This window comes from Delphinus delphis, chromosome 1, assembly GCF_949987515.2.
Source record: "Delphinus delphis chromosome 1, mDelDel1.2, whole genome shotgun sequence".
In the NCBI taxonomy this organism is placed as follows: Eukaryota; Metazoa; Chordata; class Mammalia; order Artiodactyla; family Delphinidae; genus Delphinus; species Delphinus delphis.
The window spans coordinates 80,957,069-80,973,247 of NC_082683.1; the positions used below are offsets into that span (position 1 = coordinate 80,957,069).

Genomic DNA, 16,179 nt, shown 5'->3' on the forward strand with positions numbered 1-16,179 from the left:
GATTTGCAGTTCCAAATATTTGTGGTATGCAATAACCCATACTCTCTCCCCACTCATCAGGATGATGCACTTTTTACTTTCAGTAGGTTGAAGTGGAGAGTATGATTCAATATTACCCTTACTCATGGAACCTAAAAGAAAAGCAAATGGTAGAGCAGCAGGTGGGTGACAGAACAAAAAAAAAAGAGGCAAAAACATCCACAGGGATCTTTTCCTTCTCTCCTCCTCTCTCTCTCTGAAGAAAATGTATAAGTATCTATTTCCAACAGATAGTGAGTAGGTGACAGAAACGGAAATAAAACATGTATAAAAGGGAGACAGATTTGATGAGGGAAGAGACTGTCTCCCAGGTGGCTTCTGAGCAGGATTATGGTAAGAAAGAGTAGTAATTTAACAGAACCCATTCCTAGTAAAAAGGCATGCGGGGTGTGAGTAACGAAGTGTTATTTTATAGCAAGGCAAAATAATACACAGGTAGGGAATTGTAAATAAGATGGTCATCAAATGTCTTGCCAGGTTGAAGTAAAAAATCAGACACATCCAAATATACAAAAGTGGAGTCATTCAATAAATTTGTTTTTTTGTTTCTTTTTTTCTTTTCTTTTTTTTCAGGCAGCTGGGGGGAAAATAAAAGGTAAGGAATTGGATCAGCCAGTCACTGAGTTCCTTCACTAACTCATGCTTCTACTCATTAGCCCCATCCTGAAATATCAGCATAAATGCCAATTCAATTTTCCTTAACACCCAGCTCACACAATGCCAAAGATCCTCAACAATTTCTGGCCTACAGGGATACAAACAAGAATTTTAAGGTACACGTGGGAATTTACATGTCCTTCAAATTGAAAATCTACCTGTTTCTCTGAACAGTAATTCAAAAATAATCTTTGGTTAGCGATGAGAAAATTTAATTAGTCAAAGCTTTCTGCATCTTTAAGGCAGCCATAATTAGTTCTAATGCAATGATCTACTCTATTAGGTCTCCTTTATACTATACTGCTGTTAGTCTCAGCATGTTACAGATTATATTCTCTATAACTTTTTAAAACATGCTTAAATGAAATGATAATTATCTTCCCCAAAGAAGTATTTTCTCCTGATGACCCACCAATAAATCCAGAAAAAGGAAGCTGCTTTCTTTCACACTAGAACAAAAACCACTTCAGATCAGTTTTTGAAATGTCTGTTTTTAACTATAATCTAGTGGGATGGTAAATTTATCAATAAATAAATACAAACATCATTGTTAAATTTATAACAGGTAATAAATATATCAACATAACATCTACTGCCAAATAACTGACTTTAATGAATTTATGTTCAGTACTTTTAAAAGTCCTAAGATGCTTACTTTAATTTCAACTTGTTCTTCCATTTCTTTAGTTTTTATTGTAGTATATTCCTTTTCAAGCCTGAGAAAGAAAAAAAAAGTTAAAGGTATGCTTTCATTCCAAACTAGTTACGGAAATTATAAAATTTAAAACCATATATTAACACAAAATACAATTTTGCTATGTTCCCCCAACTTATGACTTGAGATACTTGAAATCAGAAAAACCATCTCAATAGTTATACAGGCTATCAGGAAAAAAAATTACTTCAAAAATAACAAATATAAGAACCACACAAAAGTAAACTTTAGAAAGTAAACTGCTATAAAGCACCAGAGAACTGAGTTTAGAGATTCTATTCAGCCCTTAACTTACAGAAGAAGCACAAACCCTTCCCTCTCAAATTAAAATACACTGATAAAATTCAACTGGATCTTAACTAAACTTGACTAGAAATTTGTAAGGAGAGAAAAGGAACAACTCTTCCTAACAAAAAAATTCCAGTTAATAAATGTAGAAAGAATGAGGCAAATATAAAAATCACCATTAGAACTCCACAATAAATAACTGCCGTAGGCAAGAAAAATGAATGAATGCTAAAATTAGCGGGTAAAAGTTTAAGCACAGTCTCACAGTATCTCTCCCCAAATATTTACTAATTACAAAGGAAAAAATAGTAAATTTATAGTACAGGATCTTAGCAGACAGCATCTGAGCCAAATGATGAAGGTTAACATCACCGGTAACGCATACCGACATGACACACCCCCTGTTAAATAAAAAGTACTGAGAAAGGCGGCACCTCACCTCTGTGGTATCCTTCCCAATAATGCATATCCTCAATCTAATCAAGAGAAATCATCAAACCCCAATTGAAGGACATTCTAAAAAATATCTGACCAGCTCGCATCAGAAGTGCCAAGGTCAGAAAAAACAAGAAAAGACTGAAGAACTGTCACGGACTGTAGGAGACTAAGAAATGACAAACAAATGCAAGGTACTATTTTTGCAACTCTACTATAAACAAAAAATTATCAGCCATCCAAAAATTAGTCCTACCAAATTATTTTTATACCTTACTCTCAATCAAAAATGTTAATAACAAGTTAAACCCTCCAAATAATAACCAGGTCCCACATAACTTATAGCTTCTTTTAAGAATCAAGTTCTCCCTCAAAGGACAAGAATCTATGTATAATTTCATTTATCTCACAGAACATTTTTTTTATTGTGGTAAAATACACATAACAAACTTTACCATCTTAACTATTTTTAAATGTACAATTCAGTGGTATTAAATACATTTATAATGTTGTGCAGCCATCACCACCATCATGTCCACAGCTTTTTTCATCTTATAAAACTGAAACTCTGTACCTATGAAACAATAACACCTCATTTCCCCCTCTCACCAGGCCCTGGCTACAACCATTTTACATTCTGTCTATGTGAGTCTGACAACACTAAGTATCTCATATAAGTGGAATCATACAGTATTTGTCCTATTGTGACTGGCTTATTTCACTTAGCATAATGTCCCCATAGTTCACCCATATTATACCATACATTGAGCGTCTCTTTATGTGCTAACTGACCATTTATATCTCTTTGGAGAAATGTCTATTCAAATCCATTGTCCATTTTTTAATCCAGCTGTTTTGTTTTTGGCTGTTGAGTTTTAAGAGTTCTCTATATATTCTAGATATTAATCTTTTATCAGATATGTGATTTGCAAACATTTTCTCCCATTCTGCGGGTTGCCTTTTTCTGTTGAATGTCTTAGAATACACAAAAATTTTCTCAAAGTACAGTAATATTTTATTTTTAAATTTTATGAGCCTCTAATGGATAGAACTTTTCTGAATTTTTTATTTTTATGTTTTCTTCCAGTTTTATTGAGATATAACTGACATACAGCGTCGTATAAGTTTAAGGTGTACAGCATAACAATTTGACTTATATACATCATGAATTACTACTACAATAAGTTTAGTGAACATCCATTACCGCATATAGATTTAAAAAATCATTTATTTATTTACTTTATTTATTTTTGGCTGCATTGGGTCTTCCTTGCTGCCTGCGTGCTTTCTCTAGTTGCGGCAAGCGGGGGCTACTCTTCGTTGCAGTGCACAGGCTTCTCGTTGTGTTGGCTTTTCTTGTTGCGGAGCACAGGCTCTAGGCACATGGGCTTCCGTAGTTGTGGCTCGCGGGCTCTAGAGTGCAGGGTCAGTAGTTGTGTCGCATGGGCTTTGTTGCTCTGTGACATGTGGGAACTTCCCGGACCAGGGCTTGAACCCTTGTCCCCTGCATTGGCAGGCGGATTCTTAACCACTGCGCCTGTTACATTTTTAAATTGAAGTTGTTCCGCTCTAGGGCTTAAAATAGAAAAAAATTTTTTTTCCTTGTGATGAGAACTCAGAATTTACTCTCTTAACAACTTTCATATATAATGTACAGCAGTGTTACCTATCTTTATCATGTTATACATTACATCCCCAGTCCTTACTTATCTAAAAACTGGAAGTTTGTGCCTTTTGACTGCCTTTATCAATTCCCCCTCTCTTGGCCCCCACCTCTAGTAACAACAAATCTGATCTCTTTTTCTATGAGCTTATTTGTTTCTGAAATATAACTGACCTACAACACTATGTTAGTTCCTGGTACACAACATAGTGATTTGACATTTCTATACATTTCAAAAGGATCACCTAACAAAGCTATTACATAACTACTGACCATACTCTCCACACTGTACATTTCACACTGAGGACTCATTTTGTAACTGAAAGTTTTTACCTCTTAATAACCAAATTTTAAATTTTTCATGAACTTTAGTTTGTCTATTTTTTCTTTTGTTGTCTGTGCCGTTGGTGTCATATGCAAGATATCATTGTCAAATCCAATGTCATGAAGCTTGTGCCCTATGTTTTCATCTAAGAGTTTTAGTTTTAGGCCTTAGATCTTTGATCCATTTTGACTTAAATTTTGCATATGGTGTTAGGTGAGGGTCCAACTTCCTATTTTCGCATGTGGATATCCGGTTTTCTCTGCACCATTTGTTGAAAGACAGTCCTTTCCATATTGAATGGTCTCAGCATCCTTGACAAAAATCATTTGATCATGTATGTAAGGGCTTATTTCTGTCTTTATTCCAGTGCCAACCTGTTTTGATTACTGTAGCTTTGCAGTAAGTTTAGAAATCAGGATGTGTGAGTCCTCCAGCTTTGTTGTTCTTGTTCAAGATTATTTTGGCTATCTGGGGTCCTTTAAGGTTCCATATGAATTTTAGAATGGGGTTTTCTATCTGCAAAAAAAAATGTCATCAGTATTTTGATAAGGACTGCACTGAATCTGTAGATCATTTGGGGTAGTACTGACATCTTAACAAGATTAAGTCTTCCAATCCTTGAATATGGGATGTGTTTCCATTTGTTTATATATTTAATTTCTTGCAGTAATGTTTTGATGTTTTCATTGTACAAGTCTTTTGCCTCCTTGGTTAAGTTAATTCCTAAGTATTTATTTTGATGCTATTGAAAAATAAAACTTTTTCACTGATCCACTGATTGTTTAAGAGTGTGTTGTTTAATTTCCAAAAAATTGCTGTTTCCGGTTTTACTTCTGTTATTGATATCTAACTTCAACTTGTTATAGCTGGAGAAGATATTTTGTACATCTCTTAAAATCTACTGAGACTTAATAGTGTTGTTATTGGGTAAAGTGTTCTGTGTATCTCTATTAGATATAGTTGGTTTATTGTGTTGAGTCCTCTATTTCCTTACTTATATTCTCTGGTTGTTCTATCCATTACTGAGAGTGGGATATTGAAGTCTCCAACTACTACTGTAGAACTGTCCATTTCTCACTTCATCTGTCCATTTTTGCTTCATATATTTTGATAGTCTGTCATTGGTGTATAAATATTTATAATTGTAACACCTATTGCTATACTGAACCTTTCATTAATATATATTACCTGTCTTTGCCTCTTGGAAACTTTTAAAATTTAAAGTCTGTTTTGTCTGATATTACTATAGCTACCTCTGCTCTCTTTTGTTTACTATTTGCATGGAATATCTTTTCCCACCCTTTCGCTTTCAATCTATTTGCATCTTTGGATCTAAAATGAGTCACCTGTAGATAACATGTAGTTGGATCATGTGGCTTTTCCCCATTCTGCCAATCTATGTCTTTTGGAGAGTTTAATTCATTTACTTTTTTTTTTTTTGGGGGGGGGTATGCGGGCCTCTCACTGCTGTGGCCTCTCCCGTTGAGGAGCACAGGCTCCGGGCGCGCAGGCTCAGCGGCCATGGCTCATGGGCCCAGCCGCTCCACGGCATGTGGGATCTTCCCAGACCAGGGCACGAACCCGTGTCCCCTGCATCGGCAGGCGGACTCTCAACCACTGCGCCACCAGGGAAGCCCATTAATTCATTTACTTTTAAAGTAAGTACTGATAAGGAAGGACTTACTGTCATTTTGCTATTTGTTTGCTATATGCCTTGTAGTTTTTTTTGTCCCTCATTTCCTGCATTATTGTTGTCTTTAGTGTTTAGTTGGTTTTTTTGTAGTGAAATGCTTAAATTCCTTTCTAATTTCCTATTGTGTATATTCCATTGTTATTTTCTTTGTGGTTCCATGGAGATTATATTAACATTCTAAAGTTATAATACTCTAATTTGAATTTATAGCAGCTTAACTTCAATAATATACAAGAACTCTGCTCTTTTATAGCTTCTTTCCCACCCCTTTTGGTTACTGGTCACAAAAACATGTATTTATACATTGTGTGCCCCAAAACACAAACTAATGATTCTTTTAAATCTATTAGTCTCCTAAATAATGTAGAAAACAAGATTTGGAGCTACAAACAAAAATTACAATACTAGTAACTTTTAGACTAATAATTGCTTTTTTAAAAATGTATTAATTTATTAAATCATGTAGAAAACAAAAAGTGGAGTTACAATCCACTGTTATGATAATAATAGCTTTCATAATTGCCCATGTGTTTGCCTTAATTAAGAAGTTCATTTTGTGAGATGACTTTGAGTTACTGTTTCGTGAGTGTCCTTTCATTTCACCCTGCAGGAATGAGTATTTCCTGAAGGGCAGATCTAGTGATAACGAGCTTAGCCTTCATTTACCTGGGAATGTCTAGATTTTCCCCTCACTTTTGAAAGACAGTTTTGCCAGATACAGGATTCCTGACTGTTTTTCCTTTTAGCACTTTGGATATAAAGGCCCACTTGTCTTCTGGCCTCCAAAGTGTCTGATGAGAAGTATGTTTATAATCTTATTGAGAATCCCTTGTACATAATGATTGGCTTCTCTTTTGCTGCCTTCAAGATTTGCTCTCTCTTTGCCTTTTGCAAGTCTGATTATAATGTGTCTTGGTGTGGGGTGTTTCTTACATCACTTTACTTGGAGTTAATGAGCTTCTTAAATGTTTATATTCATGTCTTTCAACAAATGTGTTAAGTTTTCAGCCATTATTTCTTCAAACATTCTATCCCACCACCCCACCTTCTCAGATTCCCACAATATGTATGTTGGTCCACTTGATGGTATCCCACAGATCCCTTAGGCTCTGTTCACTTTTCTTAGGTCTTTTTTGTTGTTGCTATTCCTCGAACTCAGTTATTTCCAGTATCCTATCTTCAGGTTCACTTATTCTTCTACCTGCTCAAATCTGCCTTTCAATCACTCTAGTGAACTTTTCATTTCAGTTATTGTACTTTTCAGATCCAGAATTTCTTTTTGGTTTCTTTTTAGACTTTCTATCCCTTTACTGATATTTCCATTTTGTTCATACATCTTCTTTACTTTTCCCACAGCTTCCTTTATTTCTTTGAGCATCTTTTAAAGTTTCTATCTACCAAATATGCCATGAAGTTTCCTTCAGATACAGTTTATTTTTTTCCTTTGAATGGGTCATATTTTCCTGTTTCTTCACATGCCTTGATTTTTTTGTTGTTGAAAACTAGACATTTGAATCTAGTAATGTGGTAACTCTGAAAATCAGATTCTCCCCCTCCCCAGGATTTGCTGGAGGGTTTTTTGTTATTGTTTTTGTCTTTTTGATTGTTATAGGCTGTCTCTGTGTTGATGACCAACCTGAGCTGTAAACTTACGGTATCCACAGGTCTTTTCTGAGCCTCTCCCTTGGGCATACACAGTCACGTTTTAATTTTCTCCATATATGCAGTTGTTTTTGAACGTCCTAGTCTTTTGTGTCTGGCTCCCAAAAGCGGAAAAAGAAAAAATTGAAGGGGAGAAAAGGGCATGAGCCCTTTAAATCTCTTGGCAGTCTCTTCAGCCAGAGGAAGAGGTGCAACAACAGTGGAGAGAGGTGCGACATCAATGGGGAGATGTGCAAAAACAACTTCTTTGCACCTGTCCAATCAAAAACAGTGATCAGGAATCAGAGCACAGATCCCTAATATGTGGAGGACATGGTCTTTTTTGCCCACCCTGACTCCCATAAGCTGCATGCAGGCTGTTCCAGGAATACAAGCACAGCTGCCTGTCAGTGGCTAAGGGGTAGAGAATGGGTAATGTGCTAAGAGCTGAACTGATCAAATTAACTGCAATTTACCATGCCTACCCCTAGCAGTTACAAGTCTTCAATAGACTTCAGAGTTCCAAAACAGTTAACATCAGACAGATTCTGCCAGTGCAACTACTGTCTAGGTGGCAGACAGATTCCTGGTGCTTCCTACTCTGCCATCTTTTCACAATCTTCTGTCCACAGTGACTACGTAATATGCCAATTTTGAGGCTTAGAAAGAAGGAGAAACTTGCCTAAGGTCACACCCTTAACTGCTACACTGCTATGTCTCTTACTTTGGTATGTCTAAAAGAATACAGGATATCCAAAAAATTTTTGATTCTAAAAAAGTGCGAAACATTTTGAGCAATGGCTGCACTGTTGAAATAACTTTATAGCCTTCACAAATGACTACTGTGAAGCAGATATTTTGTAATGTATTGTGATAAATGTCATCATTACTCATTCACAAACCTAAAACAAAACACTATGAGTTATCATTTAATCCTTGATTCCCAATTCAGTCACCAAGCATGTTCAATTCAACCACCTTAACACTGCTCTAAAATTCAATATTACTTTTTCATCTGCATTGATAATTTTTTTAAACAAACTTTATTTTTTAGAACTGTTTTAGATTTACAAAATAATTAGAAGAATATAGAGTTTCTATAAACCCCATCCCCAGTTTCTCCTAGGTTTAAACCTTACATTAGTATAGTACATTTATGACAATTAATGAACCAATATTAATATATTATTAACAACTAAAGTCCATACTTTATTCAGGTTTCTGAAGTTTTTGGCTCATGTCCTTTTTCTACTCTAGGATCCCATCCAGGATACCACACTACATTTAGCTGTCACGTCTTCTTAAAGTCCCATGGTTAGGACAGTCTCTCAGACTTTCCAAGTTTTTGATGACCCTGACAGTTTGAGGAGTACTGGTCATCAGATGTTCTGTAGAATGTCCCTCAACTGGGATTTGTCTCATGCTTTGCTCATGATTATATTGGTAATATGGGTTTTGGGGGAGGAAGACCACAGAGGTAAGTCCCATTTTCATCAAAGGTATAAACTATCAACAGGATACCACTGTTGATGTTGACCTTGATCACCTGGCTGAGGTATGATCAGGTTTCTGCAAACCTACTTCCAAGTAGCTGCAAAGCTACCTCCCTCTCCCTTCACTGGTAGTATTTTTAGGCCTTTGTTATGGCTTATCTAAATTACTAGAGGAATCTTTTAATTGTTCTTGCTACTTGCCAGTTTCTTAACTCAATCTTTTCTAAACACTATTACCAGAGTGGTATTTTGGGGGGACTTCCCTGGTGGCACAGTGGTTAAGAATTGGCCTGTCAATGCAGGGGACACAGGTTCGAGCCCTGGTCCGGGAAGATCCCACATGCTGTGGAGCAACTAAGCCCATGCGCCACAACTACTGAGCCCGCGCTCTAGAGCCCGTGAGCCACAACTACTGAGCCAACGTGCGACAACTACTGAAGCCCGTGCACCTAGAGGCCGTGCTCCACAACAAGAGAAGCCACCACAATGAGAAGCCTGCGCAACACAACGAAGAGTAGTCCCCATTTCCCTCAACTAGAGAAAGCCCATGCACAGCAACAAAGACCCAACACAGCCAAAAAATAAAAACAAATAGATAAATTAATTTAAAAAAAATCAGGGCTTCTCAAAAACCAGTCTGAAAACCACCTAGTAGTTCTTAATTTAAAAAAAAAAATAATAAGACTCAGTGGATTCACACAGATATAAATAAATAAATAAATAAGCAAGCAAGCAAGCAAAGAGATAAAAAGAGAAAGAAGGGAAACCTCTTCCTTATACTAGAATGCCAATTAATAAGGAAGGAATGAGGGAGTGAGACAATCATAAACAGAGACAAATATGGGGAGGGTAAGTTCGGTAAGGAACAGGATATTATATAACCTCAAAGTACCTTGACACAAATTACTTACTCATAAAAGACAAAATAATAACTTTATAGTAGTAAAATCTGGCAGACATCACCTTATTAACCAAGTGATCAAAGCTAACATCATCTTCCTTAAAAAAGTAAAAGTAGAGCTACCATATAATCCTGCAATCCCACTCCTGGGCATGTATCTGGAGAAAAACATACGCTGAAAAGATACATGCACCCCAATGTTCATAGCAGCACTATTTACAATACAAGACATGGAAGAAACCTAAGTGTCCATTAACAGCTAAATGGATAAAGAAGATGTAGTATATACACACTATGGACTATTACTCAGCCTTAAAAAAGAATGGAATAATGCCATTTGCAGCAACATGGATGGACCTAAAGATTATCATACTAAGTGAATTGAAGTAAGCCAGAGAAAGGCAAATAGCATATGATATTGCTTATATGTGCAATATAAAAAAATGATACAAATGAACTTATTTATAAAACAGAAATAGACTCACAGACATAGAAAACAAACTTATGGTTACCAAAGCGGGGAGGATAAATTAGGAGTTTGGGATTAAAATATACACATTACTATACATAAAATAGATAACCAACATGGACCTACTGTATAGCACAGGGAACTATACTCAATATCTTGTAATAACCTATAATGGAAGAGAATGTAAAAAAAGAATATATATATACATATATATGTGTGTGTGTGTGTATATATATATATATATATATATCTGAATCACTTTGCTGTACACCTGAAACTAACACAACATTGTAAATCAACTATATTTCAATAAAAATTTAAAAATAAATAAATAATTGTTTTTTAAAAAAGGTAACATCATCAATATTGAGACAAGCCAAGACTGATGAGAAGATACAATATTATTGGTATACCTGCCAAAAATGCGCAACCTGAATCTAATAATGAGGAAATGTTAGATAAACCGACATTGTGGGATCTTCTACAAAATAACTAGCCTGTACTCTTCAAATATATCAAGGTCGAGAAACACAAAGCATTGAGAGAGCATTTCAGATTAAAGGAGACTGAAATGACACTATTTACAATACAAACATGGAAGACCTAATGCAATACACGGGACTTTCCTGGTGGCACAGTGGTTAAGAATCCACCTGCCAATGCAGGGGACATGGGTTCGAGCCCTGGTCTGGGAAGATCCCACATGCCGTGGAGCAACTAAGCCCATGCACCACAACTACTGAGCCAGCGTGCTGCAACTACTGAAGCCAGCAAGCCTAGAGCCCGTGCTCCACAACACGAGAAGCCACCGCCAAGAAGTCTGCGCACCACAACGAAGAGTAGCCCCCACTTGCTGCAACTAGAGAAAGCCCGCATGCAGCAGTGAAGACCCAACACAGCCAAAAATAAATAAAATTAAATCTTTAAATAAATAAATAAATAAACAAATTGCAATACATGATCCTGTAGGGTCTGGAGTGGATACAGGACCCAGGGGGTAAGGGATTAAGGGTGGGGAGTGGGTAGAAGTTGGGGATGGGAGGAGGAGATTGTTGTAAGGAATATTATTGGGACAAATGATAAAATTTGAACTTCTTTTATGGATTAGAATACTATTGTATCTATGATAATTTCCTGATTTTGATTAACTGCTGACTTCGGTTTAAAAAAAAAAAAAAAAGCTCTGTTCTTAGGAAGTACATATTCAAGTATTTAAGGAAAAAGGGCACAATATCTCAACTTACTCTAAAATGTGTCCTCCCAAAAATAATGGGTATGGATTTTACTTACACACACACACACATATTATTTTATTTATATATATGCATGTGGGGGGGGGGGAGGAAAATAAAACAAATGGGGCAAAATGTAAACAATTGGTGAATTTGGATAAGTGGCATAAGGGAGTTCCTTGTAGTATATTTGTAACTTTTTTGAAAAGTTTAAAAGTATACCAAAATAAAAAATTACAACAAAAGAAGCCAAAGGCTAAGACTGCTTGCTTGCAACATTCATATCTTAAAGAAACCTCTAAACCACATGTGAGTGATTAGTGAGCAGTTGAAACATGGCTAATACAACTGATTTAATGAATCTTTAATTCTATTTAAATAGCCACATACAGGTAGTGGCTACCATACAGGACAGCACAGCTTTAAATACCCCTAGGTTCCCACCACGTTTCAAACATCACTGCCTATTACACTCCCATTTGCCTACAGTACAGTCACACTGGCTTTTTACTGTTCTTAAATACATCAAGCATTCTTATTTCATTCATTACATTTACTGCTCTCTCAGCATGAAATATACTTGCTCAGATAATCACATGGCTCCCTCTCTCACTTCCTTCAGCTGTCTGCTCAAATGGTGCTTTATCAGTCTGTGTGCCCTATCCTGAGTTCTCTATCTAAAAAAAGCACCCCATCACTTCCATGTCCTTCATCCTCCTTTACTTTTCCTTCATGGCACTGACACTGATGGACATGATACTGTATATTTGCTCAGAAGCTGCTCCATTTGATTTTTCTTGCTTTGCTCTCTCAGGGCACACTCCTTCTGGGGCAAGTCATTCTGAAATTGTACCTTTTGTTTGGAACTCCAGAGGTTTTTATATCTCAAAGTCAGTCTTCTGCACTTCTGTAAGTTCCACAAAGGAGGAACTCCCTCTCTGTAGTCATCATTTAACCCCAGCAACTGGAAACATAAGTTTTTTAAAACTATACTCTGGTGCCCTCTCCTTCAGAAAACAACCTGAGGGCTTCCCTGGTGGTGCAGTGGTTGAGAATCTGCCTGCTAATGCAGGGGACACGGGTTCGAGCCCTGGTCTGGGAGGATCCCACATGCCGCGGAGCAACTGGGCCCATGAGCCACAACTACTGAGCCTGCGCGTCTGGAGCCTGTGCTCCGCAACAAGCAAGGCCGCGATAGTGAGAGGCCCGTGCACCGCAATGAAGAGTGGCCCCCCCTTGCCACAACTAGAGAAAGCCCTCGCACAGAAACGAAGACCCAACACAGCAAAAATTAATTAATTAATTAATAAACACCTACCCCCAACATCTTCTGTTAAAAAAAAAAAAAGAAAACAACCTGAATCTTCATCTTCTGCCATCCTCCTATCCAGCCATGTCAGTGGTCTTCAACTTTTTTTTCTCATGTACCTGCTAAAAGAATGTTGCCCCTTATATACTTTAAAGAAGTCTAAAAAATTTTTGTTACCTAAGTGCATATAGTTGCAAAGGATGTGATTTATATATGCTTAAATTTTTTCACTAAAACTTTAAATGAGACTTATTCGATTTATGGATGTCTACTCTATAACCTAAGCAGCAAAGGCAGTCACTGTTACTAAACCAATGAGTCAAATTACATTTACTTTCTCTATCACCAAAGTTCATGTTCTTTTTCAACTCAAGTAAGTATATATGAATACATAACCCCATAACCACCATTCTATTTTTCAATTCTAACTATAAGCAAGATAAGGCAGCCTTGCCAAGCATTTGTCAGCTGGATGAAATAAGAAGCTGCCCCATTTGATTTTTCTTGCTTTGTTCTCTAAGGGCACACTCCTTCTGTAGCAAGGCATTCTGAAATTTTCCCTTTTGTTTGGTACCCCAGAGATTTTTGTATCCCAAAGTAATGTACCACAGTAAGAATTGGAGTGACAGGTTTGCCTTACTTTTATAAAGTGGTAGAAGGCAGATTGTAAAAGGGGAGCTAGAAAGGAGAACAAAGATACTGTAACAAAGAAGAACAAACCTGACTCCATATTGGATCTATTCCTTTAGCTCTAACCTTTGAGCTCTGTTTTTAGTTATGCTGGCTCTGCACCTTTGTAAAAGGATGTCGCCTATAGCCTAAAATATACATGAGAGCCCATTCTCAAGGCTCTGCCTCCCAGGCTTGATCTTTAAAAGTATCAATATAACACTTTTCCATTCATACAGAGATAAAAAGTTGCAGAACAAAACATTTGTTTTGTTGAGGGTTGATAGGAACATTGTGGCTAGACTCAGGTGGACAGCTGGAAGAACAAAGGATTCTGGCACCAAGAAGTCTGCAACAACCAGCTACACACTCTGCCCTTTTAGTATTAAAGAGACCTAAATCCTAACTCGGGTAAAATGGTTCACTGGGACACCAGTCCACCATCTTCCTGGTCTTCCGGCTTTGCAAATAAAGTCACTATTCCTTGCCCCAACACCATGTCTCTCGATTTATTGGCCTGTCGTGTGGCGAGTACTACAAGCTTGAACTCAGTAAAAGTACCTCTACCATAGGAATATTATCAGGGCAGATAAAAGTTAGGAAAGAATGAAAATCTAGTTACCATGCTCTGAACATTTTCCTGGGCCCCAACAGACTAGACTGTGTATGCAGTTTAAAGACACATAGTTTAGGCATCTCTTACATGTTATATTAATAACATGTTATATTGACATCTATCAGACTGTAATAGGCTATTTAATTCTGTTCTGCCACCATCCTACCCACAGGAAATTTGAACCTTCTTCAGAGCCAGGTCCAAGTGTAAGTTCATTACATTCTGAGAGTGATACTTAGTAGAAATGGATGACACTCATCTTTTAATACTGATAAAGTATTATTCTCCAGAATATGCATAAACAGACTACTAACCACTAAGAAGTAGTCAATGCAGTAAGAAGTAGATACTGCAACAGAAAAGGAAGGGAAGTACCAACAAAATAAAAAAAAAGGAAGGGAAAGAAAACAGAAGCATATTTGTTACGGTGATCTATAATCAGTGATCTTTGATGTTACTATTGTAAAAAAGATTACAACTTGATGAAGGCTCAAATGATGATTAGCAATTTTTAGCAATAAAGTTTTTTTCTAATAAATTTATTTATTCATTTATTGATTTATTTTTGGCTGCACTGGGTCTTCTTTGCTGCACATGGGCTTTCTCTAGCTGCGGCGAGCAGGGGCTACTCTTCGTGGCAGTGCGTGGGCTTTCCATTGCGTTGGCTTCTCTTGTTGCGGAGCACAGGCTCTAGGCATGCAGGCTTCAGTAGTTGTGGCACACGGGCTCAGTAGTTGTGGCTTGTGGGCTCTAGAGCACAGGATCAGTAGTTGTGGCGCACAGGCTTAGTTGCTCCCCATGGCATGTGGGATCTTCCCAGACCAGGGATCGAACCTGTGTCCCCTGCATTGGCAGACGGATTCTTAACCACTGTGCCACCAGGGAAGTCCCAATAAAGTATTTTTAAATTAAGGTCAACAGGCAGAAATTGAGATGGTGCCTAAGATTTTATCAATTATAGAACAGAACAGCTTTTCAGTCAGTAATGTCTCAAAATGATGGTGTGATGTGATTGATTATTAGAAATTTCAGAGGTAATTTATTAACAATAATATTTGAATATGATAAATTGTTTTTTTTCAAATTAGAGCCAACTAATTTTAATAACATAATTCTTACTCATATTCTAATATACTTTCTGGAGTAGGAATCTCCATGGGAATAGTTGTACATGTTAATGTAATTTCACCTTGCAGCAGCAGAGATACTGAGAACAAGTGTCAGGAATGCTAACAATGACCTCAGGCTAAGATTTATTTAATTACTGGAACCTAGAAGAGTAAGAGCTGTTGTTCTTAATTAACACCTTTATCATATTTCAAAAATTAACCTTTACAGGCCAACACTGCATATCTTGAACTTTTATGAAATATATTCAAAGAAAAGTTTCACTAGAAAGTAATACACAGTAAACAAAATTCTAACTTAATGCATACTTCATGCCTATCTTGCTGGTTATGCTAATCTTGAACTTAAGTGATAAACTGGGATCAACTAAGAGGAAAAGAATGTCAGTGACTTAGACCACACCATAAAAGCGGTTTCTAAAATAACAGCACACTCACATATATACACTTACCAGGTTCCTAATTCTAATCAATGTGGAATGGGAAGGGGAGTTTTAAAAGTAATACACAATAATCCCATGCACCACTAGAGCACTATGAAATTCCAATATTAAATTTAGGTTATACTGAAACCAATACCACCAAATAAAACATTACAGCTCTATAAAATGAGGAGGAAATCTGCACTCACCACTAGAATGTTTTGCTTCTTCCATTTAATTTCCTAAATGCATCAACAAACCCCCATAACTAAAAAAACAAAATATAAAATACTTACTTTTTCATTTTTTTTGAGTTATACTTGACTTGGTAAGCTGCCTGGATTAATTTGTCTGGACCACCATCAAACTGATGTGGAATGACCTTCTGAAAGTGCTAAAATACAATAGAAGAAAAACATAAGAATGACTTAGTACCGTTTATTATCAATTAATTAATAGTAAAATCTAGAGACATTCAAGAAATC

The 16,179-nt window shown here is 36.7% G+C and overlaps 1 protein-coding gene across 7 annotated transcripts in view; it reads right to left on the minus strand.

The window, feature by feature from the left end:
* EVI5 (ecotropic viral integration site 5) overlaps positions 1-16,179 on the minus strand; it is a 206,246-nt gene that overhangs the window by 109,237 nt on the left and 80,830 nt on the right. For all 7 annotated transcript variants that reach the window (XM_060025628.1, XM_060025591.1, XM_060025620.1 and 4 more), the window contains 2 exons: positions 15,991-16,088; positions 1,352-1,412 (listed from right to left, as the gene is read on the minus strand). In XM_060025628.1, coding sequence (XP_059881611.1) covers positions 1,352-1,412; positions 15,991-16,088 — 159 coding nt within the window. The remainder of the gene's footprint in view (positions 1-1,351; positions 1,413-15,990; positions 16,089-16,179) is intronic.